Below are 25,323 nucleotides of genomic sequence, written 5' to 3'. Positions count from 1 at the left end.
CCGGTACCGGGCCACGGACCGGTGGTTGGGGACCACTGCCTTATGGGCAGCCGTAGTTGTGTATGTATGTTCGGGGCATGCGCAGTTGGTTCAGTAAAGTCTACACCAGTGGTCCCCAACCACCGGTCCGTGGCCCGGTACCGGTCCGTAGACCGATTGGTACCGGGCCGCGGCCACACAAGAAATTAAAAAAAATATATATATATTTTTTTTTTATTAAATCAAGATAAAAAACACAATATATACATTATATATCAATATAAATTAATACAGTCTGCAGGGATACAGTCTGCAAGCACACATGATTGTATTTCTTAATGACAAAAAAAAAAAAAAAAAAAAAATTTTACTACCCCCTGTCACGCCAATTTTCTTCCCATCACAAAAACCTTCCTAACCCCCATTTACTTCCGGGGTCATTTCCGCCTACGTCAGTTCCTCTTACTTACGTCATTTCCTCTTACTTACGTCATTTCCTCTTATGTCATTGCCAGCGATCGATAAATCCAAATCTCCTGAAAATGGTGGTGTCACTGGATGATATTCGTCTTTATCTGTCCCAGGGGACTTATGTCAAACACCAGCAGGCTTCGCAACATTTCAAGCGGAGTGTTAGGGCTGCTGCTGGGAACTTCTGTCTTCGTGGTAACGTGCAAAAAATATTAATTAACATATAATACTGTTAAATGTCTGTACTACTTTAAATCAACATTATTGTTGAAACCATTTCACTAATATTAATTAATATATAATACTGTTAAATGTCTGTACTTTAAATCAACATTATTGTTGAAACATTTCAGTAATATTAATTAATATATAATGTTAAATGTCTGTACTTTAAATCAACATTATTGTTGATAATTAATATATAATGTTAAATGTCTGTACTTTAAATCAACATTAAATGTCTGTACTACTTTAAATCAACATTATTGTTGAAACCATTTCACTAATATTAATTAATATATAATACTGTTAAATGTCTGTACTTTTAATCAACATTATTGTTGAAACCATTTCACTACAATATTGTGTGTGTGTAGAAGAGGTCCTGTACCATGGGAACAGAAGGGTCATTTGGACAGAGGAGGAGAAAGTGGCTGTGTTAACCGAAGCCCATGCAGGCCATTTTGGACCACAGAGGATGCAAGCGAAGATTGCTCCCCGGTTTTATTGGCGGCCCATCACAAAGGATGGGTAAGCAAGCTCCTAGAAGGAAGATATTTGCTTTTAATTTTTATTTTTAGTTGAAACACTCAGGTTAGTAGTCAGTAGTAGGTCGCAAAGTGTTGTGGAATCAAATCATATCTGCAATATGTTTCCCTTTATTACTGCTTTTAAGTGTGCACATGTCCTGACTGCCAGCGCTTTGAAAAATGAAAGACAGAGGCGCCTGGGCTGAAAAGCCCATCAAGGTCATATCACCTTGGTACATGGTTGGTGAGTGGCTTTATTCACACATCCCTCACCTTTTCACGCACAACTATACAAAAACTCAGTCCACATTCAAATATTTGCTAAACTGAGAACTGGAATTCATGCTCTAGGTGTGGACCTTTTTGGACCTGTGAAAAAGTCATCTAAGGGGAACAGATATTGTCTCACTTTGACCGATTATTTCACCAAGTGGGTTGAAGCAAGAACATTCCTAAAAAAGACAGCAGCCAATGTGAAGGAGGTATTCTTTATATTTTGGTGTTTCACTTACCCATGGCCATAATCAGAAAGGGAAAAAGCCACTAAAGTGCATAATTTATATATATATTTATATATATATAAAATTCTATTGTAATTATTGGTTGTACTAATATAATTTCTGTGGTGCCCCACAGGCCTTGAGGGACATTTTCTTTACTCATGATTTGCCTGAAGTTATCCTCACTGACCAGGGCACTGAATTCAAGAAAGAGGTAACTTTCTTTTTCTACAACTGCACGTTTAAACTGGCCATATTTTTAGCTGACACACACATTCCTCAAAACACAAGTAACGGACTCCTTTTTCGTATATAGGCTGAGGTAGCTTTCAAGGAGTTGGGCATTGAACATCGGGTTTCGTCAGCATACCACCCCCAGACCAATGGGCTTGATGAGAGGACGAACCAAACCATTAAAATGTCTATTGGGAAGACCATCAGGGGCCAACAGGAGAAGTGGGAGGACAAGCTCAGGGAGATAGTGTATGCCCATAACACCTGTGTACAGGCATCGACCAGGTACTCCCCCTTCCGCCTGATGTTTGGTCAAAAGGCACGGATGTTTACGGAGGTAGGTGGCTTGTTTTTATTGAGCTCTATGTAGGTCAAATCAAAATGAGTGCTCATTACACAGTGGTACCTCGCAATACGAGTTAATTTCATTCCTAGACGAGCTCATTATGTGAAACTCATTTTGTGAGCCAAATATTCCCATAAGAAATTATGTTTGTGCCATTCATACATTCCAGGACCCTAATATAACCACAGCCTTTTGAACAAAACAATACGCTCCTGTGTAGATGAAAGTGTCTTTGTAGCCATAAATTCATACTTAGAAGTCTGTGTTGTCTTTCAATGTGTTAAAGGTTACAACTGAGTGTCCTGAGGTGATGGCAGCTCCTGACCAGGCGGATTCTCTGGAGGCCTTTGTGCAGCTCCGAGTTGGCCAGGATGAGGACGTTTTTGGAAAGGTACTCATTATGTTGATGTATGACAACAGGTACTGTTGAAGGATGATTACTTAATGGCTACTGGTTAATATTTAGTTATTTATTTTTCTTTAAATGCTCTGTAATCTAAACATCTTGAATCAATTAAGGTGATCAACAATGTGGAGAGGGCCCAAGAGAGACAGAAATTGTCATACCGGCAGAGGATGAAGAAGGGGGTCAAGTGCTTCATCATCCAACCTGGAATGGAGGTCCTCAAGAAAGATGCGAGGAAGAAAGGGAGACCTGGGCGAACCATGGACCCAAACTGGAGCCAGACCATCTACAGGTATGCTTATCTAATGTTCATACCAAAAGTATCGCTGATGGCTTTTTTTCTATTTTCAGCTCAATACATCTGTTTGATTGTTATCTGTGAAAACATTTGCAAAGAAAAAATGATTTGATTGGAAACCAAGTAAATGGTGGTCTTTGACTATTGTACTGTAGGATTGTAATTCAGTCTGAATGTACTCACATGCTTGAATGCAATATTGAATTCTAACCACAACGTTACTGGTAAAATGTTTCATGATTGTCATATTGGTGATGACCAAGCCAGAACTCATTCCCTTGATGTTACAGAGTTATGAGGTTCTTCCAAACAATATGGTTAGGCTGGAGACCCTGGATGGAAAGCCCAAGCATATGATGACCCCGTATACATCACTGAAACCTCTGCGCCCGAGTGTGTCAAACTGAATGCTGTTTACAGGCAATTTTTCTTCAGAGATCTTAATATCCCTCCCCTGTATCATAATATGCCTCCTCTCTCATTTAGGGACTCACCCTAGCTGGCCAAAGGATTCCCCTTCAGCCCCTGTGCTTCCAGGAGATGCTGAAATGCTGACTTCATCATCGGAGGAGGAAACTGAGGTACTTTTTCAGAAAAAAAGTGTTTATGTGTCCATACATGTAGCTTTCTAACTATTTGTATGATTGACACAGGTCCAGTGTCATTGTTTCACGGACCACACATATGCTGGCCCCACATCACCCTGGAAAAAGGAGCTGCACCCCGACCAGAAACAACTGGTGAGCAGGTTTCAAATTGAGTAAAATTTTGACATTGGAGCCAGTATATGATTAAAAATATATACATTTATTGCTTTGTGAAGTGGCCAAGGTTATCTTCAAGTCGAGTAATGTAAAATTTTCTCATGAATAGCTCGAGTATGTTTTGGCCTGCGATCGTCCAGCTATGGAACTGATCGTTAAAGAGGGAGGGGTGTGTTTAACCCGAGAAGAGTTTTGGTCTCTCGGGTAGTCCAGAGACATGGACTCCACGGTCAGTACTGTAACTGTTATGTTTGTTTCACTTGACTGCTTATTCCATGGATATGTATAACTTTGTTACATCTGTAATGTGATGACAGATGGGAAATGCTTGCCTCCAGCTGGTTCAGGAAGCCGCTCAGAGACATGTAGGATTTCTTAGAGCTGCACAACAGAGGCTGCTTTTAGTCATTAAAAAATCTGATTCAATGGTTAATATAAAACCTCACATATCCTCATGTTTTTGGATTCAAAAGTGTTCCAGGGCAAAGATGTCTTCATTGCCAACATGTATATTGGACCAACGTGGAAGCACAAAGACGTCGATCCAATGTCAAGCCTTCCAGTGAGTACAATGAAATTTGAATGATAATAGCTACACTAATCTGAAATTTCTTTCTAAAATATTCATAAATGTTTACTACAGAGGGATGCACATCTAAAGGATGCACTCCTCTTCCCAGCGTGGAGCAAGAACATTACCTTCTCTGTGTAAGTGTTGAAAAGAAAAATACTGGAGATATCTTATAATTCTTGTGCAATGACATTATTTATACCTCTTTCTGCATTGACCATTGAAGGTGTTGAGGCCGACAAAAAGAGAAATTCTCTTGCTGGACTCTCAGTTTGCCCTTTGGCCATCTGGTTTTGGTGATGAGGTGTACAGAGCCATCTTTAGGTCCCTTTATAATAATCCTGGCCACAGTTCCATTTTGGCCAATTTTTGTTTCAGCCATGTTCTGGTTTTGGCTATGGTTCTGTTCTAGTCATCTTTCCCTTCCCCGCTATGCTCATGTTTTAGACATGTTCTTCTTTCGGCTATGTTCCCATTCTAGCCATGTTCCAGTGGTGTGCTACAGGGGTCCCCAACCACAGAGTCATGGACCAGTACTGGTGAAACGTGATTTTGTTCATGCTTTGGCAGTGTTCTAATAGAATTTTCACTTATTTATTTACAATTTGTCTTCATGTTTAAATATGCCAAGTGGCTTATTGCATTTTATTTTATTCACATTTGGCTTTTTTACTGCAGGAGCATTGCGCAGCACATCGTCCCAGGAAGCTGGAGTGAGCTCACTGGAAAAGACATGCAGGTATAGGTTTACTCTATAAAATATACATTTCTTGTAGTAAACCCAAAGGCTGTATACATTTTCATGGTGCTAATGTGTATTACCAGGAGATCCCACGCCAGACCTCGGGGAATGACTGTGGTGTTTTCATGCTCATGGTAAGTTGAGCATTTTTAAAGAAGAAGAGTAGGTTAAACTTCCCCCACAATGATGTGAAACACAGCATCAAATTTAAGGCTGCAGCTAACGATTATTTTTCTATCGATTAATCTATAGATTATTTTTTCGATTAATCGGTTAATCTATAGATTATTTTTTCGATTCATCTATAGATTATTTTTCCTTTTACCGATTATTTTTTATTTTATTTTATTTAAAATGAAGATGAAAAAATAAAAGTAGGCCAGTTTTTTCAAAAGGCATGGCTTTTATTTACAAAAAAAAAAAGTATGGCCACTCACTCAACATTGACAACAACATGACAAAATATTCTGTAACAATGTAAACATTTAAAACTTTTAACATTTAACAAAATTAAAAGTAGCTTATTTGCTTTTTAATGTGCAAATATAAAAGTAAACATCCAGTGCAAATCTTAATATTCTGCAATAGTATAAGCATTTCAAAAGTAAAAGTATTGCTTATTTTGCTTTAAAATGTGCAAAAATAAAGATAAACATCCAATACAAAAAAGTGCAAAACGAAATATTCTGTAACAACAGTGTAAACATTTCAACAAAAGTGAAAGTATTGCTTATTTGCTAAAATGTGCAAAAATAAAGATAAACATCCAATACAAAAAAGTGCCAATCTAAATATTCTGGAGCACTGTAAACATTAAGTATTGCTTTTAAAATGTGCAAAATAAACATCCAGTCCAACACAGTACACAATAACCAATTCTACTCATTCCAGTGAGTGACTAACAGTTGTAATGAAGAAAGGTTAGCTTGTCTACTTGCTTTGCTTCTTTTCTTGTTTACAATATTCCCAGCAGCTGAAAATAGGCGCTCAGAAGGGGTCGATGTGGCTGGAACTGAGAGGTAATTAGCCTTCACCTCAAACCAGGACTGTGAGCGAGCTGAGCTGCAGTTTAAGTTTCTAGTAGGTCAGCGGGCTCATAGTGATGTTACTAGTAGTTGACTGGGAGGTGTTTATTATCATTTGGGGAGAGTCCGCTGCCTGATGCTCACCTGCTAAACACCTATCTGCTCCACGCTGAAGCGCTGACTACATGCGCTATGAATACGCACTGCTGATTGGCTGATAATGCTTCGTGTGTACCAATCAGATGGTTGTGTGGGTGGGACAATGCTTCGTGTGTACCAATCAGATGGTTGTGTGGGTGGGACAATGCTGCGTGTGTACCAATCAGATGGTTGTATGGGTGGGACAATGCTGCGTGTGTACCAATCAGATGGTTGTGTGGGTGGGACAATGCTGCGTGCTGAGACAGAGGCAGAGAAGCAAAGCAACTTGTTAAGACTTTAGCAGCTAAAGTTAGCTTTAGCTTAGAAACTCGTTCGGTACACCCCCGTACCGAACCGAAAGCCCCGTACCGAAACGGTTCAATACAAAACACATACCGTTACACCCCTAGCAGATACAAATGACACATTCATGTTTTTGTGTAATGATGACAACGTATGCTAACGCGGACGATTGACTAGTTGATGGTTGATGGTTTTCTTTTCAAATGTTCGTTCATAGCCGTTGTGCTGCTATGATAGGCCATTTCCGCTCGACACAGTGTGCATACAACAACATTATTAGGCTGTGTATTGAAATACTCCCACTTTTGACGACTTTTGGCGTGCGTTTTTCCCCTCGCTCGCACAGTCTGCTTTGCGCTCCGCCATGACGGTAGTGTGACGTAATTATGCGACGCGTCGACGCACAAAAACGGCATCGACGTATTTACATAACCGATGACGTCGACTACGTCGACGCGTCGTTTCAGCCTTAATCAAATTACAAAAATATTTGGTTGCAATTATTGCTTCCAGAGATATTCCTATCCATCACATTTCCAGTATTGATGTTGATGGCTCTTTTCATCAATTTAGTAGATTATTACAAAGTAGAGAAATATTTTTTTCATGACACAATTATTACATGTGCTCAGAAAAATGACTATTTTCTATTTTTAGTACTCCCTCTGGCTCTGTACGGACACTACTTTTCACTACAGTGTGGTAAGTATTTAGATATTTAAAATATTTCAAAATAAGAGAGGTAAAAATAATGAACTCATTGTTATATCTGCTCTAGCTGGACATGCAGTCAATCCGGCGTTGGTGGTGTGTCCTTCTAATGGAGCGCTTTGGCATTGAAGGGTAGGACAACTTCTTGAAATATCTGATGTATTGTTTATCATGATTAGTAACTGCCTGCGATGAGGTGGCGACTTGTCCAGGGTGTACCCTGCCTTCCGCCCGAATGCAGCTGAGATAGGCTACAGCGACCCCAAAAAGGGACAAGCGGTAGAAAATGGATGGATGGATGGATTAGTAACTGTAATCTGAAGAGCTTTTCTTCAATTTCCTCAAAGGCATGGCCAGAGGTTCTGTTATTGGATAGACAAGGCGAGCGGCCTATTGCAGGGCATTCTTCAGCCAGTCTTTAGGGTATCCAGAAACTCAGTCCAGGCCATCGACTGCGTCATCAAAGAATAACTGAATACAGTACTGGTATGCCATGACACAAAAGTGAATAAATTGTATCATACCTATGTTGCTCCATAAAAAAAATGATTGGAGAAATATGTAAGCTGGGGGAAAAAATAACTGGTTCAAAAATAATAATCTAATAACCTTTATTGGTTTGTACCTTGATGTGGTTTAAGAGCTTTTCACTATAACATGTCTACTTCTGAGGTGACCACCACTTGTGATTATAATTGACGCTTTGTCCTTTATCTGTGTTCCCCATTCTTTAGGTGCAGCTCGTGCAATGTTTGGAACAAAACCTTTGTAAACAATAAAAAATCATTTTACATTGCAGTTTTTTGTCTCATTTTAATGTATTGAAGAAATACCAAAGGTTTTTCTTTATTTTTATGTTCTTATTCTAAATACTGTCGTTTGTCTGACCACGGGTCATCTGACTTCACTGAGGTACATATGTGCACATAAATGTCATTTTAATTTAGTTCACTTACACAGAGAACTAAAAAAAACTGAATTTAACGAATACATTTAGTTTTAATAAAGTTTGATAATGTTGATTGATAATGAATTAATTTATTGTACACTGTTATTCATTTCCGCATATGTCCACGAGTCAAATGTGCAGTCAGGAATATCCTCAAGTTAATTTGTCAGATTAATACTTGTCCGATTAATACAGACGTTTTGTTAACGCTGTATTATAAAAAAAAGAGTCAAACGAAGTGCTATCGATCGCTGTCAATGACGTAAGAGGAACTGACGTAGGCGAAAATGACCCCGGAAGTAAATGGGGGTTAGGAAGGTTTTTGTGATGGGAAGAAAATTGGCGTGACATGTCGTTAATCCGCGGTGAACGAATCGTTCGCTCAGTCCCTCCCCCCGGCCCCATGATGAGTAGCTGGCTGCGTCGTTCGCCGACGTCGAGGGTTCAGTGAGTCACAGACTGCGCCAGTTCCACTCATACCGGCATGGTCGCGGCGGAGCTCAACTGAACTGAGAAAGGAACGAATCAGTTCTTGAAGTGATTCGGTTCAGTACGTTCACTCAAAAGATTCGTTCGTTCGAACGAATCGTTCGCGAACGACACAACATCAATCGACGGAGAAAGAATTGAGCAAGACGCTAATAAGTCAGTCTTATTATTTGTTCTCATGTTTGAAATATTTACGTCGTATAAAATACACCTTTGATTCTTTATTTTAAGGATAAAATCGTCTCAATGCGCTAGAAGCACTGTGCCGCTTCTCCTGCCATTGCTTGTTAGTTAGCTTAGCTCGCTAGTTAGCTTAGCTTGTTAGCTGCTAACAGAAGACACAGAAGTTATCAACACATCGCTAAGTAGAGATCAAGTGTGAGAGTAAAGTGTTGTGATTGTGTGAAAATGTCTACATTACAAATGTTGAGAGCGTTGGTGGAACAGCGACTAACTGCTGCCGTTGAAGAAATATTTGTAGTGTTCGAAAGAAAGATAGCAGAATACGAGGCGGAACTTTCTAGAACAAAGGCGGAGAACAATCAACTAATGGACGCTGTTTTCACGAAACATCAAGTTGTGTTACACAGAACAGGTTTGTTGACTTCTTACTCTCACATGTTTACTAACTGTATATTTCATTATTGACAGGAACATCCATTCATCCACCCATTTACTACCGCATGTCCCTTATAACATTTGTAATATATAATATAATCACAATGGCTGCAAACATTAAAGTGCCTTGTTTGCAACTTACTTAAAGTAACAACAAAAACATTACAAATAAACTAAAATCAATGACTAGCTTGTTACTATTAGTGGTTTAAAATAACACACACACATATATATGTATATATATATGTATGTACACACACACACACACACACACACACAAATATATACAAATATAAAGGGACAAGCGGTAGAAAATGGATGTATTTATATTAGTGTTGTCCCGATACCAATATTTCGGTATCGGTACCAAATTTATCGATACTTTTCGGTACTCTTCTAAAAAAAAAAGGGGGACCACAAAAAAATAGCATTTTTGGCTTTATTTTAACAAAATAATCTTAGGGTACATTAAACATATGTTCATTATTGCAATTAAGTCCTTAAATAAAATACTGAACATACTACACAACTTGTCTTTTAGTAGTAAGTAAATAAATAAAGGCTTCTAATTAGTCTGCTGACATATGCAGTAGCATATTGTGTCATGTATCATTCTATTATTTTGTCAAAATTATTAAGGACAAGTGGTAGAAAATTAATTATTAATCTACTGGTTTATTTACTGTTAAAGGCCTACTGAAACCTACTACTACCGACCACGCAGTCTGATAGTTTATATATCAATGATGAAATCTTAACATTGCAACACATGCCAATACGGCCGGGTTAACTTATAAAGTGACTTTTAAAACTTCCCGGGAAATATCCGGCTGAAACGTCGCGGTATGATGACGTATGCGCGTGACGAAGTCAGAGTAACGGAAGTTATGGTACCCGTAGAATCCTATACAAAAAGCTCTGTTTTCATTTCATAATTCCACAGTATTTTGGACATCTTTTGCAATTTGTTTAATGAACAATGAAGGCTGCAAAGAAGACAGTTGTAGGTGGGATCGGTGTATTAGCAGCGGACTACAGCAACACAACCAGGAGGACTTTGTTGGAGCGCTAGCCGCGCTAGCCGCCGACCTCACCTTGACTTCCTACGTCTCCGGGCCGCCAAACGCATCAGGTGAAGTCCTTCGTCCTTCTGCCGATCGCTGGGACGCAGGTGAGCACGGGTGTTGATGAGTAGATGAGGGCTGGCTGGCGTAGGTGGAGAGCTAATGTTTTTAGCATAGCTCTGTGAGGTCCCGTTGCTAAGTTGCTAAGTTAGCTTCAATGGCGTCGTTAGCACAGCATTGTTAACCTTCGCCAGCCTGGAAAGCATTAACCGTGTATTTACATGTCCACGGTTTAATAGTATTGTTGATTTTCTATCTATCCTTCCTTCTATCCTTTATTTTTTTGTTTCTATATGCAGTTAAAGCACGATGCTATCACGTTAGCTCGTAGCTAAAGCATTTCGCCGATGTATTGTCGTGGAGATAAAAGGCACTGAATGTCCATTTTGCGTTCTCGACTCTCATTTTCAAGAGGATATAGTATCCGAGGTGGTTTAAAATACAAATCCGTGATCCACAATAGAAAAAGGAGAGTGTGGAATCTAATGAGCCAGCTTGTACCTAAGTTACGGTCAGAGCGAAAAAAGATACGTTCATCACTGTCTCTCAAGTCCTTCACTGTAACGTTCCTCATCTACGAATCTTTCATCCTCGCTCAAATTAATGGGGTAATCATCACTTTCTCGGTCCGAATCTCTCTCGCTCCATTGTAAACAATGGGGAATTGTGAGGAATACTAGCTCCTGTGACGTCACGCTACTTCCGGTACAGGCAAGGCTTTTTTTTATCAGCGAGCAAAAGTTGCGAACTTTATCGTCGATTTTCTCTATTAAATCCTTTCAGCAAAAATATGGCAATATCGCGAAATGATCAAGTATGACATATAGAATGGATCTGCTATTCCCGATTAAATAAAAAATAATAATTTCAGTAGGCCTTTAATATCTGCTTACTTCCTGTTTTAACATGTTCTATATACACTTCTGTTAAAATGTAATAATCACTTATTCTTCTGTTATTTCATACTTTGCATTAGTTTTGGATGATACCACAAATTTAGGTATCAATTCGATACCAAGTAATTACAGGATCATACATTGGTCATATTCAAAGTCTTCATGTGTCCAGGGACGTATTTCCTGAATAAAAAAAAAACGAAAGACACACAAGCAGATGAGATGTGTTGTAGGTAGGGGTATAACGGTACGTGTATTTGTATTGAACCGTTTCGGTACGGGGGTTCTGGTTTGGTTCGGAGGTGTACCGAACGAGTTTCCACACGGACACTGCCATGTGTTGTGCCTCGGTGTGCATTGTTTACTCAAAATGTCGCACATTTGAGGCATTTAAGAAACTCCGCCCTGACAGCTTCGCAAAAGAGGACGTGTCCTGTGAAAAGAAGACTTATGGTCAGTCTATCGTAGCCCGTTAGCGGCATGCTAGCAGCTAACGGGCTAAAACAAATGTTTTAATACCTCTGGACATTGAATTTAAATATTTCTCTCAATCACACAAACATGCTTGTGGGGGAGTTTTCTGTGTCTACGTACCTTTGACACGTCCGTACACCCACCGGAGTGACATTTTTCCAGGTTGCACAATCCCCACATTTTTCAACCTATTCAAACCATTCCAACATCAACACATTCCACTCATCCTGGACATTCAAACTAACAGTTTCCCAAGTTTCAAACCAAATTCCGGTTTTCCTGGAATTTCAAACTCTTCAACATTCAAACCATTCCAACATTCAAACTATTCTTACATTCATACTACATTCTGTCAGCATTTCAGTTCAACTTCAGCATTGAAGCATTCACACAATTCCTTCAGGAATTGTTTCATCTAGTTATTATTAGTATTATTATTAAAAGTAGCTTACCACATTGAATGTGTGGACTGCATGAATTCTCAGTTCTCACTCTAACGCAATTTGTGTGTTTAGAAACACACTAAATTAAACTTATCCATTATTAATATTATTAATAAGGCAAACAAGTTATATTTTGAAGTAGTAGTCAGTAATCTGATTACTTCTTCCCAGTTTAACTGTGGCAACAATATCTAAATGAAAGCAAAACAGATGTAATCTTTTTTGGCCAGCATGTTGGACTGTGCTCATGGTTTTTTTAGAGCAGACATGTCTCTAAAGATGAATGTGAAAATCACTGCAACTATTGTCCACCAGCAGGGGGAGCTCATCACTAGTACTACTGTGTGGAGGCTGGCATGTGGTACTTTATTTCCTGTGTGTGTATGACTTATTCAGAGGGAGAACAGCACACTTTCAAGTATGGCGTCTACCATTAAGGATTGCAGTAATGACTTTTAGGATGTTTTTATATGAATATGGTGGATTGGACCTCGGCCAGGGAAGGCATTCCCCTGAAGGTCTTCTTCATGTGTCAGCTGGAAGTACCCTGACTGCTGTGAGGGGAAACTGATGAAATTGTGAGATCATATGTTGGTGCAGGACAATGTCTCATGTGACTGAGCAAAGCTGGACTTTTCTAAAGAATGTTTGTTTTCTCGTGTCCCGCAGACCTCAATGAAGAACATCTTCCTCATGAGCAGGAGGAACCACAGTCCCCCCACATACATGAGGAAGAAGAGGTACCACATTCCCAAAAAATTAAAGAGGGAGACGAGACACCACAGACCCCTAGTGTTAAACTGGCCCTTTACATTAAAGGGGAAGCGGAGGACCCACTCATCTTACACATCAAAAATGAAGATGAGGACCCACTGACCCCCTACTTTAAAGAGGAAGAGGAGGACCAAGAGCCACCGCACATTAAAGAGGAAGAGGAGGACCACGGCATCAGTCAGCCTAAATGGTTGGAGGAGTTCCCAGTGACTGGTGTCCCTGTGAAGGGTGAAGATGATGAGGTCAAAGGTGAAAGTGAGGAGAAGAGAGAGGCGGAGCCTCCAAGCAGCAGCTCAACACAACACATGACAACAGAAGCTGATGGAGACCACTGTGGAGGATCACAAGCAGACAAGCTCTTAGCTCCACTATCAGATAGTGAGGACACAACGTCACACTCTCCTGACACTGATGATGAAGACTCTAAAGATGATAAGACATATCACACTGACAACACTCACGTCAAATGTTCTAAATGTGACAAAACCTTTCATCGCCGTTCTTATCTGAAAGTACACATGAGAATACACACTGGAGAAAAACCTTTTTCTTGTTCAATATGTGGTAAAGGTTTTGGACATAGTCACCATTTGAAAATACACATGAGAACGCACACTGGTGAAAGACCTTTTTCCTGTTCAACCTGTGGTAAAGGTTTTTCAGAAAGTCAGGGTTTGAAAGAACACATGATAACGCACAGTGGAGAAAAAACTTTTTCCTGTTCAATTTGTGGTAAAGATTATGCACGTCGACAGTCTGTAAAAGTACACATGAGAACACACACTGGTGTAAAACGTTTTTCCTGTTCAACCTGTGGTAAAGGTTTTATACAAAGTACACATTTGAAAGTACACATGAGAACGCACACTGGCGAAAAACCTTTTTCCTGCTCAACCTGTGGTAAAGGTTTCACACATAGTTGGTGTCTAAAAGTACACGGGAGAACACACTCTAGTGAAAAACCTTTTTCCTGTTCAACTTGTGGTAAAGGTTTTACCGAAAGTCAACATTTGAAAAGACACATTATAACGCACACTGGTGAAAAATCACATTTCTGTTCAATCTGCAACAGAAGCCTTTGTGACCGACCAAACCTTGTAAGACACATGAGAACACACACAGGAGAGAAAGTGTTGAGTTGCAGTGTGTGTGGTGAAAGATTCTCTTATAAGTACCAGTGTAAGAAACACAAGTGTGCTGGTGAGAACGGCAGCAGCAAATGAAACTGCAGGATTTGAAATAAACTGTCAAGACTTTAATTTGGACTTTCTAACAACATCAGCACATATAACATGTGTGACATTGTTGTTTGTGTAACAATCTTTTTAGTATACTTTTACGTTTATAGATGAGATAGTTTGAAATATTGAAGTATTGCATATTTGTATTTCTAATTGTTAGTGATCCCATAGATTAGCACCTTTTATATGATATACTGTACATATTTACTGGTTCACATCTGAAACATCTTCTGGACCACTTTAGGAAGCATATTATTATTTACTTTATACATCATTGGAACAGTTGTCTGTTATTAACTTTTACAATGTGTGACTTTATGAATCATTTGTTGGGTCTCTATAATCCATTTTATTAATGACCTTTATTACTCTCTTTTGTAATATGATGATTGTGTTGTGATTGTTTTATATGTATGTACCCAGACCTTTATGCAATAAAAAAAGAGAGAAACTGGCTGATTTGTTTGTGGAAGGATGTTTGTTTTTTTTAAATTTGTGGATAAAACAAAAAATCCCATTATTGGGTTTTAAACATTTTTAATGTATGTTTTCTTTTTAAACATCCCAAAACAATATCAATCAATGTTCAGAGTGTCAGGCAAAAGCCAATATTGTACATCATCCCACAGAGATTTACTGTACATACATTAATAAAATAAACAGTTTATTTGGTTTCCCTATCACAGAACGAACAAGTCGTGTCTTCAATTGCAAAACAACATCCTAAAAATTATTTGAAGTGGTCAATGTGTTTTTGTTTTCTTAAATGATCTACTTTGCCTTTGAAAGAATGGAAACTTTCAAGTTATGAGTATTTGTTTTTGTTCCAGAGAAAATACAGTAAAGAAGAAATAGTAAAGAATTAAAAAAGATGGTATGCTGTAATTAAACTATTTTGAATGAAAGTCTTTTTAGTTTTTGTACTTATTTTTATTTGCAGGTTATACTTAATAAAATCTTCAAATAATAAAATACTTGTATCACTCAATATCACATCAGCGACCAAATGCCTTTTACAAACCATTGCTGTACAAAGATGGATTTGTTTCTCATTTTATTATAACAACAATTCCATAGTGGAGTATTGTGTGTAATAATAATAATGGATTCGATTTATATCGCACTTTTCTATTGTTAGATACTCAAAGCGCTCACAGAGAAGTGGGAACCCATCATTCATTCACACCTGGTGGTGGTAAGCTACATTTGTAGCCACAGCTGCCCTGGGGTAGACTGACGGAAGCGAGGCTGCCAGTTTGCGCCTACGGCCCCTCCGACCACCACCTACCATTCATTCATCATTCATTTCACTGGTGTGAGCGGCACCGGGGGCAAAGGGTGAAGTGTCCTGCCCAAGGACACAACGGTAGCGATTTTTGGATGGTAAGAGGCGGGGAGCGAACCTGCAACCCTCAGGTTTCTGGCACGGTTGCTCTACCCACTACGCCACGCCGTCCCTGTGTGATAAAGTTGTGTTTGTAAAATAGTTTCTAGTATAACAACACTTATATCAAATATGTATTTACACAAAACCACACATTACAAAAGGGAGAGCAACAAATAATAATAATAGTAATTAGAGATGTCCGATAATGGCTTTTTTGCCGATATCCGATATTCCGATATTGTCCAACTCTTAATTACCAATACCGATATCAACCGATACCGATATAGACAGTCGTGGAATTAACACATTGCTATGCCTAATTTTGTTGTGATGCCCCGCTGGATGCATTAAACAATGTAACAAAGTTTTCCAAAATAAATCAACTTAAGTTATGGAAAAAAATGCCAACATGGCACTGCCATATTTATTATTGAAGTCACAAAGTGCATTTTTTTTTGTAACATGCCTCAAAACAGCAGCTTGGCATTTGGGACATGCTCTCCCTGAGAGAGCATGAGGAGGTTGAGGTGGGGGGAGAGGGGGGTGTATATTGTAGCGTCCCGGAAGAGTTAGTGCTGCAAGGGGTTCTGGGTATTTGTTGTGTTTATGTTGTGTTACGGTGCGGATGTTCTCCCGAAATGTGTTTGTCATTCTTGTTTGGTGTGGGTTCACAGTGTGGCGCATATTTGTAACAGTGTTAAAGTTGTTTATACGGTCACCCTCAGTGTGACCTGTATGGCTGTTGACCAAGTATGCTTTGCATTCACTTGTGTGAGTGTGAAAAGCTGTAGATATGATGTGATTGTGCTGGCATGCAAATGTAGTGCGCTCTGTACTTCCCCCTACGTCCGTGTACACAGCGGCGTTTTGAAAAGTCATCAATTTTACTTTTTGAAACCGATACCGATAATTTCCGATATTACATTTTAAAGCATTTATCGGCCGATAATATCGGCAGTCCGATATTATCGGACGTATATCTCTAATAATAATAATAATAGAATAAAATACACTTTAAGTATTAAACCTGTGATCTTAAGATATCCCATTAGAGCCTTGTTACTTTCTATATTGTTTTACCCTTCCCTAAAATTGCCTTTAAACTCCATCCCCTACCTAGACTGTACAATTTGTCCCTTAGTGTCTTCCTCTGTGACCTGTACTTCCTACCCTCCACCATCTTCCTCTGTGACCTGTACTTCCTACCCTCCATCATCTTCCTCTGTGACCTGTACTTCCTACCCTCCATCATCTTCCTCTGTGACCTGTACTTCCTACCCTCCATCATCTTCCTCTGTGACCTGTACTTCCTACCCTCCATCATCTTCCTCTGTGACCTGTACTTCCTACCCTCCACCATCTTCCTCTGTGACCTGTACTTCCTACCCTCCATCATCTTCCTCTGTGACCTGTACTTCCTACCCTCCATCATCTTCCTCTGTGACCTGTACTTCCTACCCTCCACCAGCACATGCTGCACATTTTCAACCACCTCATATTTATCTGTTGCCACTTTGCCCAATAAGTATAATGTTGCTCTCAGTCCAGTGTGTCCTAACCTAAGTCAAGTATACCACCTCATCTCTCCTACACTTTCCTCTATATTCTTCCCCTTTAAAAGATTGTTGGATGTTGTATAAGTGTCTGCCTTTCCTCCCAGAATCCCACAGTTTTTGCCAGGATTCCCTAATTGCTGCATTATTCAGTGAGTTTGCCTCCCCTTTTCCAACTGGGACTTTAATTAACTTATTGTCTGCCATTTTGAGTGCTCTTTTGGCTATGTAATCTGCTCTTTTGTTGCCCCATATTCCAATGTGCGCCGGGAGCCAACAGAATTCTACCACAAGACCAGTCCTCTGAATTCTAAAAAGTAAAACTTGCACTTATAACAACAAATGGTCTCTACAAGTCAGTTTTACAGTTAGACTTTCCATAGCTGCAGCAGAGTCTGAGCAAATGACTGTTCTCAGCGGTTTTATTTCCTCCATCCATTGTAATGCTAGTATGATAGCCACCATTTCCGCTGTGAATACTGACAGGTTATGAGTGATTCTTTTACAGATTGTCACCTCAACTTCTGGAATATATACTCCTGCCCCAATCTTCCCTGATATCAGCATACTTGTCAACCCTCCCGATTTCCTCACGAATTTCAGTGCCCCTCCCGAAAATCTCCTGGGGCAACCGTTCTCCCGAATTTCTCCCGATTTATAATATAAGGGGCGTGCCTTAAAGGCCTACTGAAAGCCACTACTACCGACCACGCAGTCTGATAGTTTATATATCAATGATGAAATCTTAACATTGCAACACATGCCAATACGGCCAGGTTAACTTATAAAGTGCAATTTTAAATTTCCCGCGACACTTACAGTGGAAAACGTCTATGTATGATGACGTATGTGCGTGACGTCAATGGTTGAAACGAAAGTATTCGGACCCCATTGAATCCAATACAAAAAGCTATGTTTTCATCCCAAAATTCCACAGTATTCTGGACATCTGTGTTGGTGAATCTTTTGCAATTTGTTTAATGAACAATGAAGACTGCAAAGAAAGCTGTAGGTGGGATCGGTGTATTAGCGGCGGACTACAGCAACACAACCAGGAGGACTTTGAGATGGATAGCAGACGCGCTAGCCACCGACCTCAGCCTGACTTCCTCCGTCTCCGGGCCGCCGACCACATCGGTGATCGGGTGAAGTCCTTCGTCGCTCCGTCGATCGCTGGAACGCAGGTGAGCACGGGTGTTGATGAGCAGATGAGGGCTGGCTGGCGTAGGTGGATAGCTAATGTTTTTAGCAGAGCTCTGTGAGGTCCCGTAGCTAAGTTAGCTTCAATGGCGTCGTTAGTAACAGCATTGTTAAGCTTCGCCAGGTTGGAAAGCATTAACCGTGTAGTTACATGTCCATGGTTTAATAGTATTGTTGATCTTCTGTCTATCCTTCCAGTCAGGGGTTTATTTATTTTGTTTCTATCTGCATTTGAGCCTGATGCTATCACGTTAGCTCCGTAGCTAAAGTGTTTCACCGATGTATTGTCGTGGAGATAAAAGTCACTGTGAATGTCCATTTCGCGTTCTCGACTCTCATTTTCAAGAGGATATAGTATCCGAGGTGGTTTAAAATACAAATCCGTGATCCACAATAGAAAAAAGGAGAAAGTATGGAATCCAATGAACCCTTGTACCTAAGTTACGGTCAGAGCGAAAAAGGATACATCCTGCACTGCACTCTAGTCCTTCACTCTGATGTTCCTCATCCACAAATCTTTCATCCTCGCACAAATTAATGGGGTAATCGTCACTTTCTCGGTCTGAATCGCTCTCGCTGCATTGAAAACAATGGGGAAATCTGAGGAGCCCTTCAAGCTGTGACGTCACGCTACTTCCAGTACAGGCAAGGCTTTTTTTATCAGCGACCAAAAGTTGCAAACTTTATCGTCAATGTTCTCTACTAAATCCTTTTCAGCAAAAATATGGCAATATCGCGAAATGATCAAGTATGACATATAGAATGGATCTGCTATCCCCGTTTAAATTAAAAAAAATAATTTCAGTAGGCCTTTATTAAAGACACTGCCTTTAACGTCCTCTCTCACCTGAAACCTTCACCCCATAACAGCCGCATGCTGTCCAGGCATCCGATTTTCCTCCATATAAACAGTGTACTGGCCCAGTCACATAATAATGTAGGGTTAGACGGGTTTAACAATGATCTTTACTCGAAGATGTCAAGAAGTGCCGACACGTTGTATGATCTTTTAACTGGTTTAATGATAACGCAGGGCATACTTGCTCAACAGCGATACATGTCACACTGACGGTGGACATATAAACAACTTTAACACTGTTACAAATATGCGCCACACTGTCAACCCACACCAAACAAGAATGACAAACACATTTCAGGAGAAATGTAACACAACATAAACACAACAGAACAAATACCCAGAATCCCTTGCAGCACTAACTCTTCCGGGACTCTACAATAACATCTACGGCTTTTGGAAGCTCAGTGCACCCCCACCCCTCCCCTCTCCCGAATTCGAAGTTCTCAAGGTTGGCAGGTATGGATATCAGGTCCTTTGATCCGTCTGTATATATATTCAGAAAACCATAGAATCTTGTGTTCACATCTGTTTCAACCATGGGCACATTATCATATTCTTTCCACCCTTTCCTTCTCTCTATTAATTCAATGTCTACCCTTGGTCGAGGTAGAATCCAGGGGGGGACATCTCCCCACACTGAAACCGGGCTGTACTCCACTTTGTTTAAACTGAGCTGAGCTGCTGCACTTTCAATAGTCCTTCCAAAACCTGTACACTTTTGTTTTAGTCTGTATTCCCAGCAGTCCACCAAAACATGTGTTGCTGGTTGTTCCACCCCAGAACCCTTTAGTTGTGTCCAGTACACCAAAGATAGCTATTGTTTCTTCTTAAATCTAGAGGTAGGTCATTTGCTTCAATTAAGATGGCATTTAGGACTTCTTTTAACTGCACCAATACTAATTTGAATTGCTCTGTATTGTATGAGGTGGCGACTTGTCCAGGGTGTACACCGCCTTCCGCCTGAATGCAGCTGAGATAGGCTCCAGCACCCCCCGCGACCCCAAAAGGGACAAGCGGTACAAAATGGATGGATGGATGGATGTATTCTGTCTATTTTTCCTAACATTGTCTCAGCAGCTACTCCATAAATAACACACCCATAGTCCAAACATGCCCTGATCAGTGCCCTATAAATGCCCAACAATGACTGTTTATCTGCTCCCCAGTTGTAGCTTTTGACCGACCTCATGAGATTCAGTACCTTCTTGCACTTTGTCTCGATTTTATTGATATGTGTCTTCCAGACAGTGACGTGCGGTGAGGTTCATGGCTGGTGAGGCACTGACTTCATCACAGTCAGATTTACAAACATATGAACCCTAAAGAGTATCTTATTCACCATTTGATTGGCAGCAGTTAACGGGTTATGTTTAAAAGCTCATACCAGCATTCTTCCCTGCTTGGCACTCAGCATCAAGGGTTGGAATTGGGGGTTAAATCACCAAAAATGATTCCTGGGCGTGGCGCCGCTGCTGCCCACTGCTCCCCTCACCTCCCAGGGGGTGATCAAGGGATGGGTCAAATGCAGAAGACAAATTTCACCACAGTAGTGTGTGACAATCATTGGTACTTTAACTTAACTTTAACTTTACACATACAAACTGTAGCACACAAAAAAGCACATTTAATAAAAAAAATAAGTCTTCCTAATCTTTCTTCAGTTTTAAAAGTCTCTCTGTCTCGATGGAGATCTTCCTTTAAGTATTACCTCCTGCTTCGATTGAAAGTCCAGTTTAGAAAACTGTTTTATTTTAGATATGTAATCCTCCATGTTAATAATCCAGGCAAGAGGAAAAAATAAACGATCGCTGCTAACTGTTGCTGCTTGTTGTCACTTCTTCTGCCGCCCGAGTAGTCACAAGAATGATCTCTGGGATCACTACCGTCCTCTACCACCAGGAGGCGGGATTACCGCGAGCCTCACACAGTGCGTCTTTTGCAGCCGATTTATGATTGCTCAGCAAAAGAAATACGTTACACACATACAGTTGTTGACAAAATACACTGTACATTATATACCTCAGCTAACTAAACTATGGAAATGTAATGACTACATGTTTCATAATAATGTATATAATGACTACATATTTCATAATAATGTATATAATGCCTACATTTTTATAATAATGTATATAATGACTACATGTTTCTAAATAATGTAAATAATGACTACATATTTCATAATATTGTATATAATGACAACATTTTTCATAATAATGTATAAAATTACTAAAAAAATTTAATAATGTATATTATGCCTCCATATTTCATAATAATGTATATAATGACTACATGTTTCTAAATAATGTATATAATGACTACATATTTCATAATAATGTATATAATGACAACATTTTTCATAATAATGTATAAAATTCCAAAAAAAAATTCAATAATGTATATAATCCCTTCATATTTCATAATAATGTATATAATGACCACATATTTCATAATATTGTATATAATGACTACATATTTAATAATAATGTATATAATGACTAAACTGTTCATAATAATTTATATATAATGACTACACATTTAATAATAATGAATATAAAGACTACATATTTCATAATAATGTATATAATGACTACATATTTCATAATAATGTATATAACGACTACATATTTCATAATAATGTATATAATGACTAAATTTTTAATAATAATGTATAAAATTACAAAAAAAAATTCAATAGTGTATATAATGCCTCCATATTTCATATTAATGTATATAATGACTACATATTTCATAATAATGTATATAATGACTAAATTTTTCATAATAATGTATAAAATTACTTTTTTTTTCAATAGTGTATATAATGCCTCCATATTTCATATTAATGTATATAATGACTACATGTTTCTAAATAATGTATATAATGACTACATATTTCATAATAATGTATATAACGACTACATATTTCATAATAATGTATATAATGACTAAATTTTTCATAATAATGTATAACATTACTAATTTTTTTTCAATAGTGTATATAATGCCTCCATATTTCATATTAATGTATATAATGACTACATGTTTCTAAATAATGTATATAAGGACTACATATTTCATAATAATGTATATAACGACTACATATTTCATAATAATGTATATGACTAAATTTTTCATAATAATGTATAAAATTACTATTTTTTTTTCAATAATGTATATAATCCCTCCATATTTCATAATAATGTATATAATGACCACATATTTCATAATAATGTATATAATGACTACACATTTAATAATAATGCATATAATGACTAAATTGTTCATAATAATTTATGTATAATGACTACATATTTAATAATAATGTATATAAAGACTACATATTTCATAATAATGTATATAAAGACTACATATTTCATAATAATGTATATAACGACTACATATTTCATAATAATGTATATAATGATTACATTTTTCATAATAATGTATAAAATTAATTTAAAAAAATTAATAGTGTATATAATGCCTCCATATTTCATAATAATGTATATAATGACTACATGTTTCTAAATAATGTATATAATGACTACATATTTCATAATAATGTATATAATGACAACATTTTTCATAATAATGTATATAATGACTACATATTTCATAATAATGTATATAATGACTACATATTTAATAATAATGTACATAACGACTACATATTTCATAAAAATGTATAAAATGACTACATATTTCATAATAATGTATATAATGACTACATATTTCATAACAATGTATATAACGACTACATATTTCATAAAAATGTATACAATGACTACATATTTCATAATAATGTATATAATGACTACATATTTCATAACAATGTATATAATGACTACATATTTCATAATAATATATATAATGACTACATCAATCAATCAATGTTTATTTATATAGCCTTAAATCACAAGTGTTTCAAAGGGCTGTACAAGCCACAAGGACATCCTCGGTACAGAGCCCACATACGGGCAAGGAAAAACTCACCCCAGTGGGACGTCGGTGAATGACTATGAGAAACCTTAGAGAGGACCGCATATGTGGGTAACCCCTCCCCCCTTTTTTGTAACATGCCTCAAAACAGCAGCTTGGCATTTTAATGCTAGACATAGGGAGACCCGAAAATAATACGTTACAGTAATCGAGACGAGACGTAACGAACGCATGAATAATGATCTCAGCGTCGCTAGTGGACAAGATGGAACGAATTTTAGCGATATTACGGAGATGAAAGAAGGCCGTTTTAGTAACACTCTTAATGTGTGACTCAAACGAGAGAGTTGGGTCGAAGATAATACCCAGATTCTTTACCGAGTCGCCTTGTGTAATTGTTTGGTTGTCAAATGTTAAGGTGGTATTATTAAATAGATGTTGGTGTCTAGCAGGACCGATAACCAGCATTTCCGTTTTCTTAGCGTTGAGTTGCAAAAAGTTAGCGGACATCCATTGTTTAATTTCATTAAGACACGCCTCCAGCTGACTACAATCCGGCGTGTTGGTCAGCTTTAGGGGCATGTAGAGTTGAGTGTCATCAGCATAACAGTGAAAGCTAACACCGTACTTGCGTATAATGTCACCCAGCGGCAGCATGTAAATACTAAAGAGTGCAGGGCCAAGAACCGAACCCTGGGGAACTCCGCACGTTACCTTGACATAGTCCGAGGTCACATTGTTATGGGAGACGCACTGCATCCTGTCAGTAAGATAAGAGTTAAACCAAGACAAGGCTAAGTCTGACATACCAATACGTGTTTTGATACGCTCTAATAAAATATTATGATCGACGGTATCGAAAGCGGCGCTAAGATCAAGAAGCAGCAACATAGATGACGCATCAGAATCCATCGTTAGCAATAAATCATTAGTCATTTTTGCGAGGGCTGTCTCCGTAGAGTGATTTGCCCTGAAACCGGATTGAAAAGGTTCACAGAGATTGTTAGTCACTAAGTGTTCATTTAGCTGCTGTGCAACAATTTTTTCGAGAATTTTGGAAATAAACGGAAGGTGGGAGACTGGTCGGTAGTTTACCATGAGGTCAGGATCGAGGTTAGGTCTTTTGAGCAGAGGATGAATAACCGCTTTTTTGAATGCTAGGGGAACAGTGCCGGAGGAAAGTGATACGTTTATAATATTTAACACTGATGGACCTAATAATACAAACAGTTCCTTGATAAGTTTCCCAGGAAGTGGGTCAAGTAAACATGTTGTTTGTTTTATCCCACTTACACGCTGTAATAATTCCTCTAATGTTATTTTATCAAAAATAGAGAGACTATTTTGGAGGGCAGTGTCCGTCGTATATACAGTCGTATTTGTGTTAATAGAACCCAGTTGTAGCTGGGATGCGTTGTCTTTAATCTCCTTTCTAATGAGTTCAATTTTCTTATTAAAGAAATTCATAAAATCATCTGCCGAGTGGGTGGAGCTACTGGGAGGAGTCCCTTGTTGGGTTAGCGATGCTACTGTACTAAACAGAAATTTAGGATCATTTTTGTTGAGGCGGATGAGATTTGAGTAGTATTTAGCTTTAGCTAAGGTAAGCATGCGTTTATAAGTTATTAAACTATCACTCCATGCTTGATGGAAAACCTCAAGTTTAGTCGCGCGCCATTTGCGTTCCAGTTTTCTACATGATAATTTATGAGCTGTAATTTCTTCTGTAAATCATGGGGTGCGCCTTTTAGGGGCCCTTTTTTGCTTTAGCGGTGCTATACTATCAATAATTTTGCGCAAGGCATCGTCAAAGTTGTTAGTGAGGTTATCAATAGAGCCGACATAATTTGGGAATGGTGCCATTACCGAAGGCAGTAGGTCAGCAAGAGTCATCGTTGTGGCAGCATTAATGTTGCGGCCGCTATAGCAGTTATTAATATTATTAGCTTGTTGACAATGAGTCAAAACTTCAAATTTTATAAGGTAATGATCGGACATTACTTTAGTATATGGAAGTATCATAACTTTGGAGGCGGTGACACCCCTGACAAGCACTAGATCTATTGTATTATCGTTGCGATGCGTGGGTTCATGTATTATTTGTGTAAGACCACAGCTATCAATTATGGTTATG

General features: G+C 38.5%; 1 protein-coding gene across 1 annotated transcript; it reads left to right on the top strand.

Moving 5' to 3' along the window:
* Nucleotides 1–8,526: 8,526 nt before the first annotated feature.
* LOC133664579 (zinc finger protein 391-like) lies at nt 8,527–15,114 on the top strand. The gene is made up of 2 exons (XM_062069309.1): nt 8,527–9,273; nt 12,903–15,114. Exons 1-2 carry the CDS (start codon nt 9,087–9,089, stop codon nt 14,228–14,230), a joined length of 1,515 nt encoding a protein of 504 aa, XP_061925293.1. The 5' UTR covers nt 8,527–9,086; the 3' UTR covers nt 14,231–15,114.
* The last annotated feature ends 10,209 nt before the right edge of the window (nt 15,115–25,323 follow it).

Source organism: Entelurus aequoreus, linkage group LG14 (assembly GCF_033978785.1).
Source record: "Entelurus aequoreus isolate RoL-2023_Sb linkage group LG14, RoL_Eaeq_v1.1, whole genome shotgun sequence".
NCBI lineage: Eukaryota > Metazoa > Chordata > Actinopteri > Syngnathiformes > Syngnathidae > Entelurus > Entelurus aequoreus.
This window is presented reverse-complemented; position numbering and strand designations above follow the sequence as displayed.